Source organism: Aphelocoma coerulescens, chromosome 2, assembly GCF_041296385.1.
Source record: "Aphelocoma coerulescens isolate FSJ_1873_10779 chromosome 2, UR_Acoe_1.0, whole genome shotgun sequence".
In the NCBI taxonomy this organism is placed as follows: domain Eukaryota; kingdom Metazoa; phylum Chordata; class Aves; order Passeriformes; family Corvidae; genus Aphelocoma; species Aphelocoma coerulescens.
The window spans coordinates 58,379,354-58,402,163 of record NC_091015.1 but is presented as its reverse complement, the minus strand read 5'-3'; the positions used below and the strand labels follow the sequence as shown (position 1 = coordinate 58,402,163).

General features: G+C 43.2%; 2 protein-coding genes across 14 annotated transcripts in view; one reads left to right on the top strand and one right to left on the bottom strand.

Moving 5' to 3' along the window:
- Nucleotides 1-8,889, bottom strand: part of CLASP2 (cytoplasmic linker associated protein 2) — a 146,690-nt gene extending 137,801 nt beyond the window's left edge. For 3 of the 13 annotated variants that reach the window (XM_069007707.1, XM_069007708.1, XM_069007713.1), the window contains exon 1: nucleotides 8,044-8,345. In XM_069007707.1, the coding sequence (XP_068863808.1) occupies nucleotides 8,044-8,238 (195 nt within the window). In that variant the 5' untranslated portion in view covers nucleotides 8,239-8,345. Of the gene's footprint in view, nucleotides 1-8,043 lie in introns of all 13 variants that reach the window. The other 10 variants (XM_069007714.1, XM_069007710.1, XM_069007711.1 and 7 more) reach the window with 6 other exon arrangements.
- Nucleotides 8,348-9,370, top strand: LOC138105143 (proline-rich protein HaeIII subfamily 1-like). The gene has a single exon (XM_069004808.1). It carries the CDS (start codon nucleotides 8,348-8,350, stop codon nucleotides 9,368-9,370), a length of 1,023 nt encoding a protein of 340 aa, XP_068860909.1.
- Nucleotides 9,371-22,810: the final 13,440 nt, after the last annotated feature.

Genomic DNA, 22,810 nt, shown 5'->3' with positions numbered 1-22,810 from the left:
GTGTTGTCAACCAAGACCCAAGGTATACCTTCTCATCATCTCAAGAACCCTGCAAGCAGCATAACACGAAACAAAAACATGTATGTACGTACAGTATATTGCGCTTCACTTCTTCAAGTTTCACATTCTTAATTCTCTCTACTCATCTTTCAGGACAAACTTCTGCTCCCCTGTTCCATACTTTTTCCTCCCTTTACTGTTTCCCACTGCAATTCTATCCACTTTGCTGAGATCTACCCATATTCCCTTCCACCCCTTAACTCAAAAGCTTGCAGAGATACAAAACGGTGCCCTGGCCCCATGGGCAGAATGAAGCTTCCGTTTTCCTAGATCTTTTCTTCAACCCATGTGGTTCTTCAGTCCCAGCCATGTCATCTTCAGATTCCATTCTCCCTGCCACTCAGCAGCAGTTGGGCAGCTGCCTCTGCTGACAGAAGCCAAAACTGCAGTCCCAGCTGCTGAAGCTACCACACACATCATCTATACTTTAGATATTTTAGCTGACAAGAAAGCATTATTTCCATTCTCTTGCTTGTTTCACCTTCAAGGGCACTAACAACACACTTCCAATACTAATAGTATGTTGGTTTTTTTCTTTTTAACATATATTGCACATTGCAAGGAGACAGACAGAGCTGCTGGTATCTATCTTCAAGCTCAACAACTGGAGTCCAAGTTCATTAGCAAATGCAGAGCCACCTCCATCTAAAACAGCAACATTCCTGACTTCAAAATGACATTTTGCAGCTTTACTTAGGCCTACAAGGTAAGAGTCGCCCAAGTATCCAATCTTTGCTACTGTTAAAACCACCCATCAGCTGCAACCCTCATTGTCTCAAAAGGGGTACAGACTATGAAACTTGTGACAACCTTCCCTTCACAATTCTCCTGTGATGGCCAACCACGGAGCATTTCAGCATCCTACTTCAAGTAACCACACTACCCAGAGGATTGCTGAATGAATCACCCATATTTATCCAGAGACTGAAGAGTGTATTTCTGCCCTGAAAAGGCTTGGTTTTTTCAGGGGACCTCTCAATAGGCACAATTCTGGGAGGTCCCTGTTACCTTGACCTCTCCTGGACTGGAGCCAGAACAAGCAAACATAGTGCTCTCATAAAAAATTTTAGAGCTTATTAAAAATAAAAAAAGGAAATATGTTTTAATGCCCTTTCCCCAAGTTGGGAACTTTAGTTTCATATCATATCTGCCCACATTAATTAATAAACATTTAACCAATTCTGAAGAACACATTAATGTAATACTCAAAATGGTCACTGAAAAAAAATGTTTACAACCTTCTGTTATTTCCAAATCTCTCATGATCTTCAAACTGAATTCAGACTGCAAATGTGATCTCCAAACTTCTGTATTCTGTGGACAACACAGTATTCTAAAATTTGCGTAGTGCCTCCAGCTTGATCCGTTACAGGAACATCTCCAGTCTGCATCACATATGCATTAAACATTCTTCCCCTATCTGTTGTCATAAATTTTTCATAGATACTGTTCCAAGGACTGCGAGCAAAACCCAAAAATATATGATGCAGCAACACCTTACATTGTAAGCCATTTTCTTTTTGAGATTGTTTGGCTAAAACTTTATGTGCTGAAGTGGAAAAAGTTTCAAGACAGAGCCTCTTTAAAAGCAGGGTTCAGTGGGAAGACAATGAGATGTATGGTATTTCTCTTTCGAATAAATAATTAATTTTAAAAAATCCAACTTTTTTTCCAGCAAGAAAATTGCAGTCAAAAGCCTTTCTAAGCACATTGATGGTGCAAAACAAAGAGACACTTTATTTTAGGACTCAGTTCTTTCAAAAGAATTTAATTCTTTTTGTGCCCAAGGTCTCTTATTTCCTTTCCCATTTCCTCTTATTTAAATTGTATCAAAAATACAGTGATCCCCATTCTCTGCTACTTACTCCCACCTCTGCACCAGCTCCTCTGCTGTGGGAAGAGAAGCATTCATGCAGATGAACAGCAGCCCACTTTAGGAAACCAGCCCAACAAATGAACAAGAGAAGGCATCTTCTCAGACATATCTCCTCCCTGAGCCTGTTGGCTGTGCAGCCTCACAGGCACTCAGATCAGAGCACTGCAGGCATGACACACCAGCACCATTCCTCAGCCAGGGACAGAAACTGTTTGAATCAGAAGTGCCACTAAAATCACACAGCTCACCCGCGCTGACTGCTGCAAGCTCTGCTCTGAAGGATGCACCTCTCCTCTTACACACTGCACAGTGCTTGGAAAGCCTCTCTACCCTCACCCAAGTCAATCAAACTGCAGGCTAAAAATGATGGTCCTGTTATCCCTCTTGACCCATGGGCATATTTGATCTGGTGCACTAAAATCTCCTGTAACACAAGTCAAATCAGCTTGCTGAAACACCGGAAAATGAATTCAACATTGACAAAAAGTTAATTGCCTCAAGAACGACAGTGAGAACAGAACACCTGGCCACATGAGCAGCAGAGCTGCTGTTCCAATAGTGAGTACAGTTAGGCTGGATAACACAAACTGAAGCTGCAGAACAACAGGGAACTGTCATTTCCACCTCTGGAAGAGATGCCTGAGACTTTAAGACTATACATTCCCCATTCCCAATTAAAGACCAGACAAAATTAGCTTTAATAAAAATAATTAAAACTTCCTGCAAGTGTCCCTTGTCTTCAGGAGATCTGCTTGATTATTTGGCTAATATTCAATTGTTGACCTAATGTATCTCGAACGGAACATAAAAAATACATGAAAAAAATAGTAACTATTACTGAAGAAGGAATCAAATCACTGAGCTTGAAAACTAAAACTGGATTCATACATGGACAGGTCAAATCACATTCTCATTACATAGAAAAAAGAAAGGAGCTCCCACACAGCCAAGATCAAACAAAACTTGAAGAAGGAAAAATTCAGCAAAGAGCTCAAAGTCAAACACTTCTTCAAAGACATGTAAATTACCATTGTTTGCTAACAAAGACTAAGGAAATACCGGGACCTACACAGTAACTGAAAAATAAAGGTTTAAGCTGGGTACTCTTTTATTCCATTTCTCTGTCCTGCACGTTACAGTCCTACAACTCACTATGGCATTTGCCTTTTGTGCAGCATATGCTGGCTTGTGTTCAACTTCAGATCCAAAACAACCCACAGATTTTCTTCCTAAGGTCTGCTACTCAATCACATGCCCCACATCCTGCATTTGTGCATTCAGTTATTTGTAATCAAATGTGCAGCCTCACATGTTTTATCTCTCAACTCCTTTTTTTCAGATCTCAGTATCCATTTTGTTCAGATAATTTTAAATTGTAGCGTCCACCTCACACACATACGTGCAGTCAGCCAAGTTTTAAGTGTTGCCATCTCTTTGCAAGTACTTCAGACAAGCATCCTAACCACTTGTCTTTACCTATTTGCAAAATTACAGTTTAAATCTTCCATTCTGGAAACTGAAAGCTCCTCCTGCTGGCCTTTTGTCGAACTAAAGACAAACCAAAATAAATACTTGCCAAACCAAGGAAATACAAAAATGCAACAGCAAGATTACTGGTATTTTAGTATCTTTCGGTATTTGGTGTTGAGACAAACAAAGCTCAGAAAAATCTCACTCTTAAAGAAGCATAGAATAAGAGATAATTCCAAGGATTTGCCTAAAAGAAAGAGTTTTTATCCACACTACCAGAAAGAGATAGAATGAAATCAGATTTTCTTCTTCCCATGGCAAACAATCTGCTGCTCTGGCATAAAACCAGCAATTATTGATTATTTTTCTGTTGCACTTGAGGAATAAAACAAGCTAAGATATTAACAACAAAGGCGAGAAATCCAAAGGTGACTCGCAGTTACAAACATTCCTGATTACTCTTCTCATATAAAATTACCTTGAGAAACTACCATCATTTTGGTCATAGGTTTTTGTTACTTCTGTTAGGTGTGATTTGCTTAAAGAACCAAAAGGTGGCTTTATTGCTCAAAAAATAATTTTAATGAGGGTAACTGCTCAATTCTGGTGTTCTTAAAAGACTCCACAACATGCTAGCAGCCAAGAGTAGATTTGCAAAGCTCTACATGAAAAGCAGTATTTCCTCATCCCGCATCTCTTCAGTGGAAGTTCAAAGCAGGTTTGGAGATTACTTGAGTGAGACATGGAACAGTTTGAGTCACCAGACTGCACAGTTAGATAATCTTGTAATTATTTCAAGTGACTACTGAGTATGGGAGAGACCTAAGAGACACGTTAAATAAAACTCATGTATACATAGATGAAGATGCAGGCTAACCCAGTAATGCCAGCAAGTATCTGTCAGTAGTACTACCCTCAGAATGGGCAATTAATTTACTCTTTGAAGTTCACCTCTGAGTCCAAACACAAACAATAGCACTGTTCCCATTTTCTGAGATTGCTAAATATTTCAGTTTGAGAACAAATACCAGCAGAATAATACCATCGCTCAATTCTTAATACTTTGCATTCAACTAACCTACTCCTATTCCTCATGACCTTGGGCAAACAGTTGAGGGAGGAGGGATGCAGACTGACAGACACCCAAAACCCCAAATCTCTGCATTGTAGAAGGAGAGAGATCAGACCCAACTGATATGAAATAAACCAGATCACCAAGCAAACAATTTTCAGTACAGCGAGGAATTCTTTCATTCTAGTGAGATAAAAAACAAATGCTTAAATTCTGCACATCTTGTGTGTACTCCTTGATGCTGCAAGGCTTTCAAGGGTCTTTGTAAGCCAATTTATCACTGACTGCATAGACATTGTAAGTGAAGTCCTCATAACACAATAGATTCATGTCTCTCTAGGTAATTCCCCATGTTCTGCAACCAATTTTCACTACAACTCTGAACCACCTGCAGATGAGTTAACACATTCTTAATCCCACCTTTTTGATTCACCAGTAACTCAAGCCAGTAATTGTGTTTTCCACTTCAATGAGGTAGATGAACACAGAAATTTTCCTATCTGCTCTCTCAGTTTGGAATTGCCAGGTTGTTTATTAAATAACTATAAAGACTTGCAAACTTCAGAACAGCAAAAGCACTGTTTTATGTGGCCAAAATCTTTTTGAGATGAGTTAATTCAACCTTGCTGATAACTAGCCCACGTCGAGAATTATAGAATGGTTTAGAAGGCCTTTGAGATCATTGAGTCCAACTTGTTTACTGAACACTTATTCTCTTTTTTCCCTACTCATTATCAAGCCTGCTAAGCCAACCCTCCTACTACCTCCAGATCGTTTCCCTTCTGGTTACATGAGCCAAAAACTTTCTAGGACGGCGTATCAGAAAGTTTTCACAGGCACAGCTTAAGAGTTGAGACCAGAGCTCCCAGATCATGCAATCTCCTCTTTCACTATGGTCAGCAGAGTGCACTGCCTGCAAGAACTGAGCTTTCAGTGGGAATATATGGCACAATCAGGGCAAGTCACATAAGTTATCCCCTTATTATCCATACCCATCACCACGAGCAGAAATAATGCTCTCCCTCAAAACTTCCTCCAGCATTCCCCACTTGTATCTTCAATTCATCTAGCTCAGCAGTTCTGAGTCTCCAGCCACTACCACTGCTTGTGATATGACCACGTCACGTCAACTGGGAGGGATTCATTACTCAGGAACTTTGAAGACCTGTAAGATCTTCAGCAGAATTGTTTGAGTACTCTAAATATCCATTCCTCAGTAAAGGGTGACCAACAGTATGTTAAATAATTCAGCAATCAAAAATCAGATAAGCCTGTGGCATTCACTACTTTCTATTGTTCAGCGCCTGAGTTTAATAACAAAATAGGATGCAACATTTAAATATCTGTGCTTGCATGAGACAAAATACGCAAGTAAGACACAAGCCACTTTTCTAGAATATTAATCTTCATTTTAAAGCAGCACATGCTGGCAGTCACTACCACAGCCAGAACACTGGAACTGATCATGAGCAAAACGCCCAAAATCTTGTGCTGCTGCCATTAATATAATCACAGAAACTTCCGAGCTGGAAGGGACCCACAGGGATCATCGAGCCCAGCTCTTAAGTGATGGCCTCTACAGGGATCAAACCTGTGACTAACACCATGCTCTAACATATGTGACATGCTTTGAAACACAATAAAGAGCCACCAGTACGTGGACACAGAGAAGACATAACAAAAATAATGATTTTGCAAGTTATCTTCAAAACTCTTAGAATTTATAATACTCTCATTCTGCACACCTCTTTTCAGTGGTACCCAGAGATGTAACGATGGGCAACAGGCGCAAACCGAAACACAACAGTTCCATTTGAATATGAGGGAAAAATTTCCTTTACTTTGATGGTGACAGAGGACTTGAACAGGCTCCCCCAGAGAGGTTGTGGAGTCTCCACTGGAGATATTCAAAACCTGCCCGGCTCTGATTCTGCGCAACCTGTTCTTGGTGAACCTGCTTCAGCAGGCAGGTTGGGCTAGGGGATCTCCTTTCTGTGACTGATGCTTGTGGAGCACAGCACAGTTCTCATTCATCCTACAGTCCAAACAGCTAAGTTCTGTCACCTTACATCAACAGCAAGCAAAATTTCTTGCACTATGAAAAATACATCTTGAAAATTGTATTTCCAGTCTTAATGCCTAATTCTGTTAATTTATAACTGCAGGAAGAAACTTTTACATTACCCTGTTAGGTAAGTACCTATCCCTCTCCACGCAAAAGAGTATTTTTAAAGACTTGTCTGGATTTCGCAGTAATCAATCTTATCACCAACAGCTGCCCTCAGATGATGAATCTAAAGGCAAATAAATTGTATTTGTCCAGCATATGCTACTTCCTCAAGCTAACTTGACCTTTACCGACAAACATGCTTCCAAAATAAATAAATCATACGTGCAAATGGAGTTAAGCCTTTATTATTTTCACACCTCAAACTCAGAAGTTGCTACGTGCAAACACTGGCGGAGTAAGGTCAACGGAGGGGGAAAAAACCCATCAATTTCAGGAACACACTGCCCTTAGAGGCGACTCTGCGCCCTCGTCCCGTGTCTCAGAAAACAGAAAAAGAGCGAGAATAGGCTCACCGCAGGGAGTTAAAGGTCCAAAGTGCGAGTGGATCACGTTACGAGGGCAGGGCGGAGCTGGCCCGGCCGAGAGCCCCGGGCGCGCAGCGCGGCCCGGCAGCGCCCCCCGGCGGCGGCAGCGGGGGCCTGCCCGGCCGCGCCGCGCACACGCACCGCGGGGGGGAAAAATGTTAAAAAAATAAATTTAAAAAAATCGCCAATGCGAACACGACTGTCCTTGGCACTAAAACTGCGCTGTCAATCGCCTTGTCGGCTGACCGACGTCAGAACAACTCGCAAGTGTTACACTGTGTGAGGGAGTGATCGCTCTTCTCCCGTGGCTCCGTCTAAAAGACACACGCACACAGAAAAACGAAACGTGAGTCATCATCGGGCCGCTGTAAGGATACCGCATAACTTCCCAGGTACAGGAAAGTCACCTAAAGACGATGTAAACAACTTTAAACTTACAGTGGGAGCCCCAAGAAGCCAGTTATTCATTAAATCGTCTGAAATACACACAACGTGATACAAATCCGGTGAAGCAGCACTCTTTACGGCCTGCAGAAAACGATGGCAATCCCATGAAACATTACACCCAAGTACCGAGACCATGGAATAGGAGTGGTAGCGAAAGAAAAATAAGGAAAATAATCATCACCTATCTTGTTTCTGAGTAAGAAACACAACCTCAGTGTGTATTTTAGTTGTCCGGGGGATTTTTTAACATTGTGCCGTAAAAAACCCCTCAAATCCAAGCCAAAACACCATCTAGCCAACGATAAAGGCAAAACCAAAACTTCTATTACTGCTTCTTTAAGGACAGAGGAATAGAAACAATAAAACATTAACCACCCTTCCAAAATTTTGGAATTCCCCTTTGTGCGGGGAGCTGTAGTTTTGTTTCTGGTCTTACCTGATTAAAAAGTAACCCGGGGCTCCGCACCTCCCTACCATGATGAATCATGGTCTTCCCGTACCGGGCCCCGCCGAGCAGCCTTACCTTAAAATTACTGGAGTTGACCCACGATGTTAATTCGTCGATCACTTTGTCAAGGCGCTGCTGGTCCTGCTCCAGATCGGGGGACCTCGCCGGGTCGCCCAGATACTCCAGCAGCTCTTGGCCAACCTGCATCCTGCGGCCCACGTCCTTCTGCTGTACCTGCTCGCAGAAATAATCCATGCCGGCAGGCTCCATCTTCGGACGCTGCGGAAAAGTTTCTTCGTAGGCGAGCCGAGGGCCTCAGGGTCGGAAGCGCGGGCAGGGCAGGGCGGGCGGCGGGAGCGCGGACAGGCCTGCCGTCCTCATGGAGCCGCTCCCGGCGCTCCCCGCCCCGGCTCCGCGCCCGCCGCCCCCATGCGCACTCGCACCCCCGCAGGGGGAAGCCCCCGGCGGGAAGGGAACGCGGCGCTGCGCAGGGGTCGGCGGCAGCCGCTTACTCCTGCTCAGGGCTTTCCAGCCGCCTCGGCGCCGTCCCGAGGGATCCCGACAGGGCTCCCCGCCGCCGCCCCTCCTCTTCCCCCGCCGGGGGACGGGAAATAGAGCTCGAGAACAGGCGCTGCGGCTGGAGGGGCTCGCAGGCACGCCGGCCGCGGGCTCGGGGGGGTCCCCGCGGGAGGTGCTGCCGCCCCCGCTCGCTCTGCCTTCTCTCCTCCCGCCCAAGGAGAGATCTGCGGGCCGCCTCTCACGGGCACCGACGAGGCCACGGCGGACCTCTCATGTTCCTGATGCCGCGGCCTCCGGCCCCTCCTGCCCGCCCGCGGGGCGGCTCCCGAACTTTCGTCCCGGCGGGGCTCAGCGCCGCCCGCTCCCCTCCACCGCGGACTGGACCGGACCGGACCGGGAAAGTCCCCCAGGAAGCCGCTCACGCTTCGCCGCGCCTTCCCCCACCGGGCTCCGCGGCGCCAGCGCCGCCTCCGTCCCGTGGAAGTTGCACCTCCCGCCGCCGCCGCTACCGCCCCGGCCGGCGCCAGGCGGACACACCGGGCGTGGCCCGCGCGGCCCCGCCTCCCGCCGCGGCTCCCGCTTCCCCTGGGAGGGCGCGCGCCCGTGCGGCGCCTCCCGCACCGCACTGCGCTGCGGCGGGAGGGACGGACGGACGGACGGACGGACGGACGGACGGACGGACGGACGGACGGACGGATGGACGGATGGACGGATGGATGGATGGACGGATGGATGGATGGATGGATGGATGGATGGATGGATGGATGGGCGGGCGGACGGGCCGATGGGCGGGCAGTGCGCGCTCCCGCCGGGCGCTCCGCCGGGACCCCTGCGGGTCGTGTCCGGCGGCAGTGCGAGGCGCATGCGCCCTCCGTGCCGCTGATCGCCGCGGTGCCGGTCCGGCGCCCCTGAGGAGAGAGGGGAAGTGTTGGAAGAACAGAAGAGGTGCGAAAGGTGCTGAAATGCTCGGGAGCTCTCCTCCCTTAATCTCTCCGCCTTCCGAGCGCTGTCCCGGCTTTGCACAGTCATGCCCTGCAACCCCTCCCGCCTTGCTCAATGCCCAGGTGTAAAGTGGGGAGATCCCCGTGGAGCCGTCCCGGTACTCCAGGTGTGGTTGGCTCTGCGACGTTGCTGTCCGCAAAATCGGGTTTGTTATGCGGAGTGCGGCAACACTCCAGAGAGACACGGATTATTAATTTCAGAGTTGCGCAAGCCTGGGTGCTCAGTGCTATTACATAAATCCAGCACAACCCACCGGACTTTCCGCGCCATTATTTACACAGAATCAATGAATCACAGTTAGAGTTGGATGGGACCTCTGGAGATCATGTAGTCCAACCCCATGCCAAGGCAGGATCACCTAGAGGAGGTAACACAGGCACGTCCAGATGGGATTTGAATGTTCCCAGAGAGGGAGACTCCATGAACTCCCTGGGCAGTTTGGTGCAGGGATTCACAAGATCTTCCTCATGCTGAGGTGAAACTTCTTGTATTTACTTTATGGCCCTCGCCTCGCCTCGCCTCGCCTCGCCTCGCCTCGCCTCGCCTCGCCTCGCCTCGCCTCGCCTCGCCTCGCCTCGCCTCGCCTCGCCTCGCCTCGCCTCCCCTCCCCTCCCCTCCCCTCCCCTCCCCTCCCCTCCCCTCCCCTCCCCTCCCCTCCCCTCCCCTCCCCTCCCTCTTGACTAAACAGCCCCAGCTCCTACAGTCTCTCCTCGTAAGAGATGCTCCAGACCTCTAATCATCTTTGTGGCCCTCTGCTGGACTGTCTCCAGTAACTCCTTGTTTTTATTGTACTGAGAATCTCAAAACTACACACAGAAGTTCATAGATAGCAATTTCCTAAGTACAGCCCCAGCATGGTTGACCCACATGCAGACTGCCAGGAATCGACCTGAATTAAAACAGAGACCCTTAAGTGAGGGGCTGTAACTTTAGGGCCAGTTTAAACTGGTGCAAGTCCCCTTGATGTTGGGAAAGGCAGCCCCTCTCTGTCCCTCTGCATTGGTCTCTGAGGCCTCTGAAGGGACGATTATGGCTTATGCAGGGAAAGGAAAGCAGAGGAGGTCACTTTTCCTCTCCTCTCACCCAAGCTGCTCCACTTGGCCCCTGTCTTAGCCCCCCGTGCCAGACCCAGTGCATACACTGACCACTTGGGTTGATTTAATGGGCTAAATGACAGAGCTGGTGTCGGTGAGCTGGGCTGGCTCATGAGTCCTACAGGCAGAAGCATGGGACTGGGAAGATGGGAAGAGTTACAACCTCTGTCAATGGCAGTGGACAGTGATTTTGGCCTCCTGCCTCTCTGATATTGGGAGGGTTCACCTTAACACTACACTGGAAGCCACTGCTGGTACAAGCAGTCCTTTTCTTCTCCTGTTGTCATGTATACAATTCTTCCCTTCCTTACACCACAGCTGGTTTTTATTTGTCTTCACTTAAACAGTTCAGAGAGATAATATTTTTATTCATTTTTCTCCTTTTTTTTTTCAATCACATAACTAGCTTTTTGCTGATTCGGATTCCTAAATTTTCTCACTCAAGTACCAAAGTTGGAGCAGGTGAAGTAGAAGCAGACAGCTGGAAACTAGATGGGAAAGACAAGGGCTGTCATTCAATGACAGCCTTTGTGTTATTAAAGCTCAACTTAGTTTCAAGACAGCACAGTCTGGCTGTCTCACTTGCCTTGTTAGTTCTTACACTGGAGAAGAGTGAGCCTGCAGGAAAGCAAGGTACTCCCTTCATTTGGCTGCTGGATTTAGACTGAGGAACCACACCTGCAAAATGCTGCTGGGCACCAGTGTAAACCAAACTAAGTTGGTGCTACAGTGTTCCTACTTGTCTGCTTCTCACAAATCCTTTCCTCAGGAATTCTCCACTTTCCTTCTGTCCCATTGATCTGGAAAAAAAACCAAAAAACCGGAGCTCTCCATCTACAGGCATAGCAGGAGGCAAGACAACAAGCAGCCTTTTGTTGATTTTGGTGAGATGTAGCAACTTGAGGATCCCATGCTTCATCAATCCCTAGGCATAATGAAGACAGTTAAAAAGATTAAAGATGCCTTTAAAACAGAAATGTATGTATTTACTTTGAGCTTATTATAATTTTACAAGAAGATTATGAACTGCTCATCGTGTTTTCACAACGGATTTCCCTGTGCACTTATTAAAAAAAAGGCATTTTGGATGGGGCTGAATAGTTCTTGTCCTGTATGTACAATGCCACTTGTGAAGATACGGAATTACAGATTGCTTTTCTAGGAAAATGGGACCCAAGAAACTTCTGGAAGTGAAAAAATAAATATCAGAAAAATAAAACTGTATTGCTATATTTTTTATCAGTGCACTAGAATCTGATTCACCGGTGTTGTATGTTTAAAAAACAAATATCATGCTATGAAAGTTTTAGAAGTAATTGTTGACCTAATAGTATTGGCTAAGTAGGAAAGAACTGAGTAGATGATACAGGACTCTTGGAGTATTAACAACTGTAAACAATTTCTGTCCTTGTCCAAACTATCTGAAAAAAAAACCCCAAGTGATATAAAATTCACTTTTCGTTACAGTCCAAGTTAAGGTCAATCTCTGAAGAAAGAAAATCCTAAGCAAAAAGAGGGGGGTAAAGCTCGTGGCACTACATTTTGAATTTCTCTTGATTCAAAGCAAACACACTGGTTAGGTAATCCAGTTGCTGTGACTAGCATTGAAACTGAGGGGAAGGGTAAAGTATATTAAGACGCACTTGAAATATCAGAACTATTTTGTCAACTCAAAGACGGCATTGCAAAGCTATGCTGAGGGCAAAAAGTCATGCTGGGCTATGTGGCCTTTCTTTTTTTTCCATTTCACATAATAAGTGTTTTCTTAAAAACCACAGTAGAAAATAATTGCCTTGCTGTAAAATCACGGGATTAGACCACTGTATTTTATCCGGTGATCCTATGACTACCTGCCATGACTAGTGCCTTTATACAGTATTGATTATGGATACACTGTTTTGATGTACTGTTATTGATATAATAGAAAATGGGTAGCCTTTTTATTGATGAGGTGTTTTGATAAGATCAAGGCAATTTCATTTGAAATCTTAGCACTGAGAGGATTTTTTTTTTTCTTTTGGGGGGATCATTAAATGTTGGTTGACTTTTTTCTCTGCAAACAAATAGCATTTGGATTTGGCAAATAGAGGTTCTGGATGCTCGTTTCCATTTTTAGCAAGGCAGGAGTAGCACTCCAACATTGAATCTAGAGCAGTTCCCCAGCTTGGACAAAGGACATGGTTTTGTTGTAGATGTCCTCACAGAGTCCTGGTGGACTTTATACCTAGGGATGTGGGCTAGGCTCCAAAAAGAAGGCATTTTCATTCAAGCCAAAGATCTTTTAAAGCTTCTTATTCTCAGTTAAGGAGATTTCTTCCTTTGGAACGCAATCTTCTTTTTGATATGCAAGCATGTGAGCATAAATCCACTACTCTTGTGTATTTGTACAATGCATAATATTTTGCAGAGCAATTAAACCCCCTAATTGAATGCCGAATCAAAATTTCCTTTAGTCTTCTCAATGTGACTTGCTAGCAACCAGAGCAATTACAGCAGGAGCTGAGGTAAATGACACTAATCCAGTGAGGTGCATTTTCAACCTGAATTGCACACCAAACCTGTTTCTACGCCCCCATCCCATCTGAGTGTGCTGCACAATTATTGCACGTATTATCCTGTTCTGAAAAAGGCGAGAATTGTACCAGCAGGCTGGGGAGGGAGGATGCCGTGAGCTTTGTTCCTCTGGCTGATAAGAAAGCACGTAGTGTGCTTTAGGCTGTGTTCTACCCTCCTTTCTTTGCTAGCAGTAAGCCTTAACTGGCTCAGAGCTCATGCAACCTGGTTATCGATCTTCTGTAGCAGGCCTGTCAGACATTGCAGCAGAAAAGCTGCTTCCACAGACTGACTTCCCCTTCTGAGAAACCCTTCCCATACAGAGGAGATGATCCCATCACTGAAAGAACCATAAAAATCCCCTAAAAAGCCTCAGATAAAAAGTTCTATTAATCACAAATAGCAAACCTAGGCCATAGTAATAAAAATAGAGTGAATTTAAGCATGAGTCACTCAGAAAGTTCCCATAAATTACACTTGATGTAGTCTAGGTTGACACTGAAGAAATCCATGAGAAAGTTGTCCTGCCTGTTGGATTCCCCAGCAACTGGGTCAGCACTTCTGTGACATGTTCCATCCGGAGTGACTTGAATCAAATGTTCAGATGGCGTCTTGGAGGTAGTGTCCTTCAGTCATATACCACCTTTTACCTTCAGTCATATACCACCTTCTTCTGGAAGAATCATAGGCTTTTATTTTTTTATATGTTGGAGATGAGTACAGTGAGGGTTTTCTTAATACTGTCAAGAGGTAAAATACTGTGCTATTTTAAACAGAAATGTGGCAGATTTGGTTATCCATGTTGTATAGGTATTTATTTTGTGTCTTTTCTGTCATTCATTGCAAAAGGATGATGTGTATCCTTTCCAGTTGAATTTATCACTGTTGATAACTTTAAAGTATCATTTCAATTCCTCCCTCTGATTAACAATATCAGAATAATGAAGTAATAAATCTCTTTTGAATATAAATAAATAATTCATGAAGGAATGTTCTGATGATCATGTTGTAATATATGTACCAAGATAGTTGAAGAGTTGCCCATTTTTCTCACAAGGTTTTAAAGATGAAATTACATGTAACTATTAAAAATGTACTTGGTGAACTCAGCTACATTTAGGCTTGTGCCATGAATATTCTTGAAATTACATATTTAATAGAGATTGCTTTCATATGCTTATTTATAAAACAGTAAAGAGTTGAAACTAGTAGTCTGGTATTTTTCTTGTACATACTAAGTTAATTGGATCACAGAAATCAGGTGTGAGGGGCGATCAGACTGATGCCTGATTACTGGAGTACTCCAAGGCATTAATTTGTTCCTTATTGTCAAATATGTTTTAACATGTAGACACTGCAATTAAATCATTCACCTTGATAAATCTTTTATGAGTCATTTGCTAATTTTCTTGATTCGTGTGATATAGAGAAGGAAGAACAAATGAAAAACTGCAGGTAATAAAAAATAGTGTCAGAATTAACATGTAAGTGACAACTTGTCTTTCATCATGTTAGTCTACCATGCCTTACATAATTACTCAAAGCACTGCTGCATAACTTAGCATTCTTTATGTCCTTTTTGCACAGCGACAGAGATGTTTGTCTCTAGTGATAGAAGTATTTGACCGTGGTTTGTCAAGCAAAGGTTTGCATCTGTTTTGTGCAGCAGGTTAGTTTGATAGACTTTTATCAATTATGATTTTCTATCTTTAAATTTTTGTGGAGGAATACAGTATGCCAGTGTTCTGTGTAAAACCTTAATTGCTGTATAATGATTCATGTCATGTTGGAAAAAATTTGGGATGCAATAGCTCAACATAATTTAGTCCATTGATACAAAAATTTCCTAATTTTTAAACTTAATTATTTGATTAAACTTTTAGTTAAAATACCTGTGAGAACTAGTTCAATATAAATGCAATTACCTTTGTACTGTCATGCTACTGTTTGTAACAGCAGCATGAAAGAACTAGAAAAGGATCCAAAATACTTGTGTCATCTGACCTGAAAAGTAAAAGCTGGTGAGCACACAGTGTACTGCAGAACAGTATCAAGGGACATGTAGCTGGGTGCATTTTGGCCTCGGAATGGCAAAATCTCTGTTCTTGCAAAACAAATCATGGCATTTTCATTAGCTGCAGAAAGATTGCAAGACAGTGACTGCACTGAAGAATATGAAAAAACGTGCAGAATGGAGCCTTTCTCGTTACATAGATACAACTTGCCAAACCAGGCGGAGCAGTGCTACTCATCCTAGTAACACTAGTGCAGTGCCAGACTCTGCCGCCGTTTACACAAAGCAACCCACTTCTCACTGCGTGGGAATGAGAAGGGGAAGAGAAAAACATGTATGATCTGATTTGTTGGTCTCTGGCTGGGCTTGCCTTTGTTTCTGTAATGCAAGTCCTTCTATAAATGGGACAGACTCAGCAGTCGTTTACTACTCAAGGAACTCCTACATCAGCAGTATTGATCCAAGGAAGGTTTTCTCAGGTAAGAAGTTGCAGGGTTCTTCCTCAGATGGGGAGAGAATTTTCTAAAAGTACTTGTGGTTTAACGCATACAAAAGCATTTACATACATATAGTTTAAAATTACTTTTTTCATAAGGAATTGTACGCATTTACATGTCGGGATTAGGCTGACCGAATTTTTTGGCTGCTGCCTGATTCTGACGTGTTTCTCCGCTGTCGTTTGCTGAAGTTGTCTGGCTGTTTGAGAGCTCCCTCTCGTGGTAAACTCTCCTGTAAGGAGCTGCCCGACCAAGTATTCCCGACCGAAGGTACGTCGCTGGAACTTTACCTACCACATCTATTCCTGATAACGCTGTGCAGCAAAAGAAAGAAGCCGAGCTTGCAGTTGTTGCAGACCATATTTTCTTTTTTTTTTTTTTTTTGCTTGGCTGTCCGCCCTTCTAACATAGAAACGTACTGGTTTGTATGGATGCAAATATCAAGGGATATTTTGCGGGGTAGTTTCTGTAAATGAGTATACACATGAAAGAAATGTAAGTATTCATCTGTGTTCTAGGGGAAAAAAATTGTCAGGAATGATATATATTTTTTTCCCTGAAAAGAGTAAATTACTGTCCTTCTCTAGAATAGTTTAGGGTGTCTTGTAACTGGTGCTGCTGAACCTGCTGTTTAAAGCAGACTGTACTTCCTACAGCCATCAGCAGCTTTCACCGAATACCCAGAACTATGGGTCTGTGCTGCACAAGGGTGTGTTTTCATTAAATTTATTTGCAGTTCAGAACTGTCACCCATTCTGTGCAGGAGAAGTACTAAGAGTTTCAGAAAGAAAGATTCAGGCACTCTCCTCTCCCCCTCCTTCCCTCCCTCCCCCACCCCAGGTCCTGATCTCCTGTGCCTCACCGGGGAAAAGTTGTGCATCTGCAGCATGACGGGCTAAAGCAGCAGGCACAAACGCTGCAAAGCCCTCGCACACCGTGGTGCAGCCACTGCAGCTGGCTCTGTGTGTTTCCTGTGAGGCATGCTGAGTCACGGCTTCTTGGTATCTGCACCAGCCGGCACACGGCGACGTGAAGGTTGCATCTAAGAATGTACTGAGCGCACCAATTCTCCCTGTTTTGCTATGGCTAAAGTGATAGCCTGTACGAATCTCCCACGCTAGGTGGGATTATACAGTTTTAAACGAATATTTAAATGAGAGAAACAGCTATAAATACAGCTCTGAAAATAATAGTACTGTAAGTTGAGTAGAATACTGGGAAAAGTAAGGTAGGTCTAGGAGGAAGACAGTAAGATTGCTTTTGTGTGTGTGGGTTTGGAATTGGTTTAAATTACAAGTAGTTGAATTCATAGTGTTTTAATGATCAATAGGGGTTAGCTAACTGGGAAACAAGTAACAGAACCACATGAATCCAAGCAGCTCAAAATCACACAATTTTTGAAAACTAAGACCGGATTCAGATCCCATGACTCTGACCAGTATGAGGGATTCGGCTTGTTATTTTGGGTTTTTTTTTGTTTATTTGCAGGAAGAGGATGAGGTACTGATGCGACGTGTATGGATAGGATCTCTTAAAGAAAGCATGTGGAAATAAGTAATAATTACTTGAAGTAATAGAAAATGTTATAATTAAAATGTAATGTAATTGTTAAAATCTAATACAATTGTTAGAACTTAAAAGAGAAAATGTTAGATAAACATATATGCACAAATTTAATTAAAACCCCAATGTGTTTCAAATAATTATTCAGAACAACCTCCAGCTTTTCTTTGGTGTTTATTGAACCTATGTAGATTTTCAGTTTACTTCCAAATAAATCCTATAGCCACTAATTTTAGTAGTGAACTTGACAGTGCTGCATTAATGGTTGGACTCAATGATCTTGAAGTTCTTTTCCAACCTAAATGATTCTAAGATTCTTATTTAGTTGCTGCTAGCAGATACCTTTCTACACACCCATACAAGGAATTTTATATTCATTTTCCCTAATCCATAAAGTGCAGTTAGAACTTCCATAAGCTAATGTCTAGGTGTCAATTTATCAATATTCTATTAAAACTTTTAGGTACTTCACCACTTCTACATTCTAGAAGGGAAATGGTTAGAGGAGTGAATGTACAGATTGGAAACACAGGCACTTTGAAGAGACAAAATTTCTTAGAATCAGATTATGAATAGGGGTTTTGTTCCCCTTTTAGAGGGTCTGTTTTTCCACTGAGAGAACTGAGTTATCCACACTGCAGGTCTGGGGGACTATTTCACTAAAGAAAAGTCAAGAAAAATATGTCACAATAGAGGAAACACTATAACTTTTTTTCTTAATATAAAATCCCAAGTAATACCATGCAAATTTGTGGCAGCAACAGCAGACTCTTTATAATCTGCTTTTGATTGAGTAACGATAATGTCTGTGATGTCTCAATTATTAATTCCCTTTCTTTTTTTCAATATTGCATGACTCATAGCAGAGACATTCTTGTATTCATTGCCAGCATTTAAAGACAATAGCCAGCCTATTTAGAAGTAAATTCCTATTGAAATCAAAATTGCTGCATACGAGTGTTTCTGCACACAGATGTACCCTGTGCTGTGGATTTTACACACCCAGTACATAAGTGAGCAAGCATGCAGTGCTCCAAGTGACAGCAGAGGGAAAGCCCTACCACCCCCAGCATGGTACACACCTGTCTTTGCAGTGGATGTCTGAACCATCCCCTGTGTTGACTCTAATAGTTGTCATGCCAGACACTGATAGCAAATCAAGAACGTATAGAAGTGAGGGTGACTAGCTAAAATAGTCATCTACAACCAGACTTTTAGTTTGATCCGTTTAGATACCTGCTTCATTAAACATTTTGGCTCATTTTAAACAAGTTTAAATGCCAGTCTACAGCCCTGATCCTTTTGGAAGGAAAAGACTGTGTAACCTCAGCTAAAATAATATCAATTTAGTGACCAATTTAGAAGCTTGTGGTTTTTAATAGAACAATGTTCTTTGTTCTTAGGTCTTGACAATGTAACCTTTATTCAAGGATGTTGGTATCAGGCAGATGGATGTTCTTCCAAGTTCACATCGAATCCCGTGAACTGCACGGGCATCACTGCAGCAAGGACTGCAGCCAGAGCAGGCTGCTTTGTAAGGGAAGGAAAGCCACCAGCTGAGCAAGCTGGAGCAGGGGTCCCACTGAACCTTGTGCTGGAGCAAGGTGAGCAGAGCAGTCCCCTGGCCGTGCCAGTGTCAGCCAGCAGCTGGGGGGGCTGCCACACTGGTCACAAGGCAGGTCCCAGGTCAAGGCAGGGGTCTGACTTGGGCACACCATGTACCTCTGCTGAGGTACATGGCTTGGGCACACCACAGGGCAACTGATGGAGCTTAAATGCTGCTCCCAAGTGAAGCAAGGAGGCCTCCAAAGCAGTTTCTCACAGCTCTTTCTCACCCACCAGCTTTTCACAGCCATATGATCCAAGCTTATACAGCTATACCACATCAATGCTGGCTTCCAGCACAGGGATTCAGGCCTCTGCTGGGGGAATGCACTCAAGGATCCTCATACGGTGGATTTAATGGAATTTTTGTGGTCTTGGATTTCTTGGTTGTAATTAAAATAAACTAATTTCTTACCTCTGTATATACTGTCTTATTTTCTGAAGTGTAAAATTATATTTTTCTTTATGTGCGTGAGAATGACAGTGTTCTTTTGTCTTAAATGCATTAAATGCCTTAATGTAGAACTTCTATCCCACTTCTGTCACAAAGCTACATGGCAAAGGAGGAATAAGAGCAGTAGAACCAGTCCATCTAAACTACAGATTCGAGATGGACCTGAATGACAACATCTAAAATTTCAACACAGAAGCTGATTTTCCACCCACAGTTCACATTTATTCATCTCTGTGGCTTTGCTGTAGAAACACTGGCAGTCTAAATACTAGTTTTAAAACTTCAGCTGCAGACTTGCATTGAGATTCAGAAATCCAGAAAATCCTGTTATGATGAGGCTTAGTGTCAGTTCTTATTCGGTAAGAACAGCTTCCCTTGAGTGCAGTGAGTTGCTCGAGTATGAGCTTCTGAAGTATGCCCAAAAATAGGAATGAAGCACATCTTGGCAATGGCTACAATTCCTCATATTTATGAAAGCAATCCTGGGGAATGCTGACATTTTCAAAACTAGCATCCAGTTATATGTATTTTTGGGAAAAAAAATTGAGACATACTTCAACAGAAAATGTTTTATTCTCCCAACCTTATTTTTCTGAAGCATGTATGGTGGAAGGAAAGTGCTTTCTAATAATCCACTTTACTTCTTCAAGCAAACACTTTAATCAATCAGGTTTTGCTAACTGAGAAGACTTTCAGAAAAGTTGCAACATCTCACATTTTGTAGCACTACTTTCTTTTCCCTGGGATCCTGCAAGTTCCACAACGACTGTGCACTCTGGGTTTCACAGAGACAGATTAGACCAGCAACATTCTCTTTCTTTGATGCAATGCAATCGATATCTTGATGCTGCTTCAAGAAATGCTAACTTGAGCCTAGAGAATGAAGCAGATATGCTGGCTATGTCTATACTGCATTTGAGGTTACTCTATCCATGTTCACACTGCTGACTGCAGTGTTCTTCCAGGGATGTCCATACATAGAGATATGCTATAGTTATATCAGAAAAGGAAATCAGACCTTTTGGCTTTGAAAGCATTTTTGAGTGCATATTTGTGCAACCTGATGTGTTTCAAGATGTGTGTTTGTGCAGACCAAAAGCTGCCATCAAGGCAGCATTGCAGGAAGCACAGTATTTGTGTGGTTATGTGACCATATTCCTGGCCAGGCCAGGAGCTTTTTTCAAGGAGTGTTATTCAATGACACTGAACCATGCCATAAATCAAATCCCTCCTGATGGGAGAGAATTTTCTAAAAGTCCTTGCAAGGAGTTTCAAAGATAAACCGAGACTGTTCCTGGAGTTTCAATGCTGCTGGATAGTTATTTATTAAGTCTTATCAGAGGAACAGAGCTGCTGGCATGACCCAGGCATAACACAGAGCACAGAAAGCAGGAGAGAAGTCGAATTATCAAGATTTACATGGCCTTTTAAAGATAATTTAACCAATAGTTACTAAAAAGGCATATTATTTTCACTTTTTTACCAATTATTCAGTAACACGGGCAGGAACTGTGGAATTCTCTATCCAATCATCTCAAACTACTTTTACTGCAGAACATGGAGTAGCAGAAGAAGGAGAAGAAGGTTTAGAGAACAACAACAATCTTCCATTTTTATATTTTTTTACTCTTATCTATTTACTACAAAGAGAAGCCCAAAACCTCTAAATTTTTCACCCTGTGACAATCTTACATAGTAGTCTATCACCTAATTCACACCACTGTATTTTCTAGTTCTTGTCTGATCGTTGGTAATTTTTTCCAAGGTTGGAGGTAAAAACAGTGTTGTTCAGGGGGGTAAGAACCCTTAAAAACAGGCAGAGAAATATTCTCGACGCTCTGGGTTCCTACAATTCAATACAAAATACTTTTCCTGTTCTCATTAGCTTAGGTTGTAGCCAGAGCCTGTCACAGTCAGCTCCAGAGAGTTTTGCTAGGCAGTGCTTGGCGTCCCAGGGTCTGGTGTTCAGCTGGCATTGCTGGAGGAAGGTCTGCAGCTGCAGGTGAAAGCCAAAGTGAAAACAGGTATAGCTGCTGTGGCTATGTTTGTCTACTACCAACACTGCTTTGTGCTTGTCATTGTAGGTGCAGGGCAGACTCTGGCCCCAACAGTCACCAAGCACTTGGCCCTTGTGGAGCTGGAGTGTGGCATGACCTTCTCTCCTGTGCCTTCTCGGTGTGCAGTCAGCCTAGCAAACAGGACAGCTGAATATCCCAGCTGTGCTGCAAGAATACCTGAAGAAGCACATGGCAGGTGAAGGTAAGTGCTGGTGATGCAGGCTGTGGTGTGTCCCTGTAGCTGTCCTTGCAGCAGGGCCCAGACCTCCCCACAGCACGCACTGGTGGACATGTGAGGAGCATCCTCTGCTGCCTTAACAAGTTGCCCTCTCTGCCTCGGGGTGTGCATAAATAATTGATGGTGCACAGTCAGGGGTTCTGGCCTCAGGCAGTGTACAGTCCAGTATGGAAATACAGCTGAGATCACAAAACCTCTACCAGAAACCACTGTTTTAAATATACTCTACCTTCCATGCTGAGACATGGCCATTACATGAACATCCAAGAACACAATTATCACAGTTTTCCTGAGCCATAACTGTATCCAGTAGTCCATGCGAATGACTAATCCAAACAGTATTTTTCCACAAAGAGGAAAGATAATGCAAATTATATTGCACAGAACTGGGCAATAGCTATGTAATTGTTGCTTTAATCCAATCTTTATCAGCTTTAAAATGTGTCTGTAATCTCTCTTTATAAGCATATAGATCCCAGCAGGTGTTTTGCCTGAAGGGTTGTACAGCACTGGGCCTTCTGAGAGTAATCAAGCCAAAACACATCATATGGTTTCAGTATAGAACTGTTCCTGCTATTTTAAATGTTTCCAGCTGTAATTAACTAAGTCCAGCTACCATTACTCACTCTAATGTACCACCACTATAGTTTAATTGCAGATTTACTTTCTTTCTGTAACCACTAACTAGCTGTTGCTTTTATAAACCCTGTTTTTCTCCCACTCTGATAAAAGTCCATTATATGATAAAATCTGGCTTAATCTTAAAAGCGTTCTGGTCACTGTTCTTTATTTCATGTGTCAGTAATCATGAAAAGAGAGCTAATCCGGCAACAAGGAGAAAATCCAATATTAAATTACATAGCAGCTTTGTACAGTGTAATCTTTCCACTCTGAGAGATGAATTTTATCAGCATGGCATTTGCAGCTGGTAGTAGATTCAGGAGATACACTACTCCTCTCGGGAAATAAGTCAAAACCATGACATGAATATTATTACTTTTAGCTTTATCTTGTGGCTAGGAAAAAATGAGCTCCCTATCACTTCTATCAGTATCCCCTCTTTATTTAGGCAAAGCTGAGGGTAATGGTGGAAACGTGATTCACATGGTAATTGTTTTTAAAACTTTTTTCGTTCCTTTCTATAAGTGAGTTTTTAAGTTAGAAGGGGAAAAGAGGATTTTCCCCCCTTGATGGTGACAATGCTGTGTGTTGTACAGTGACAGTGGTGTGAAAGCTACCTCTGTGC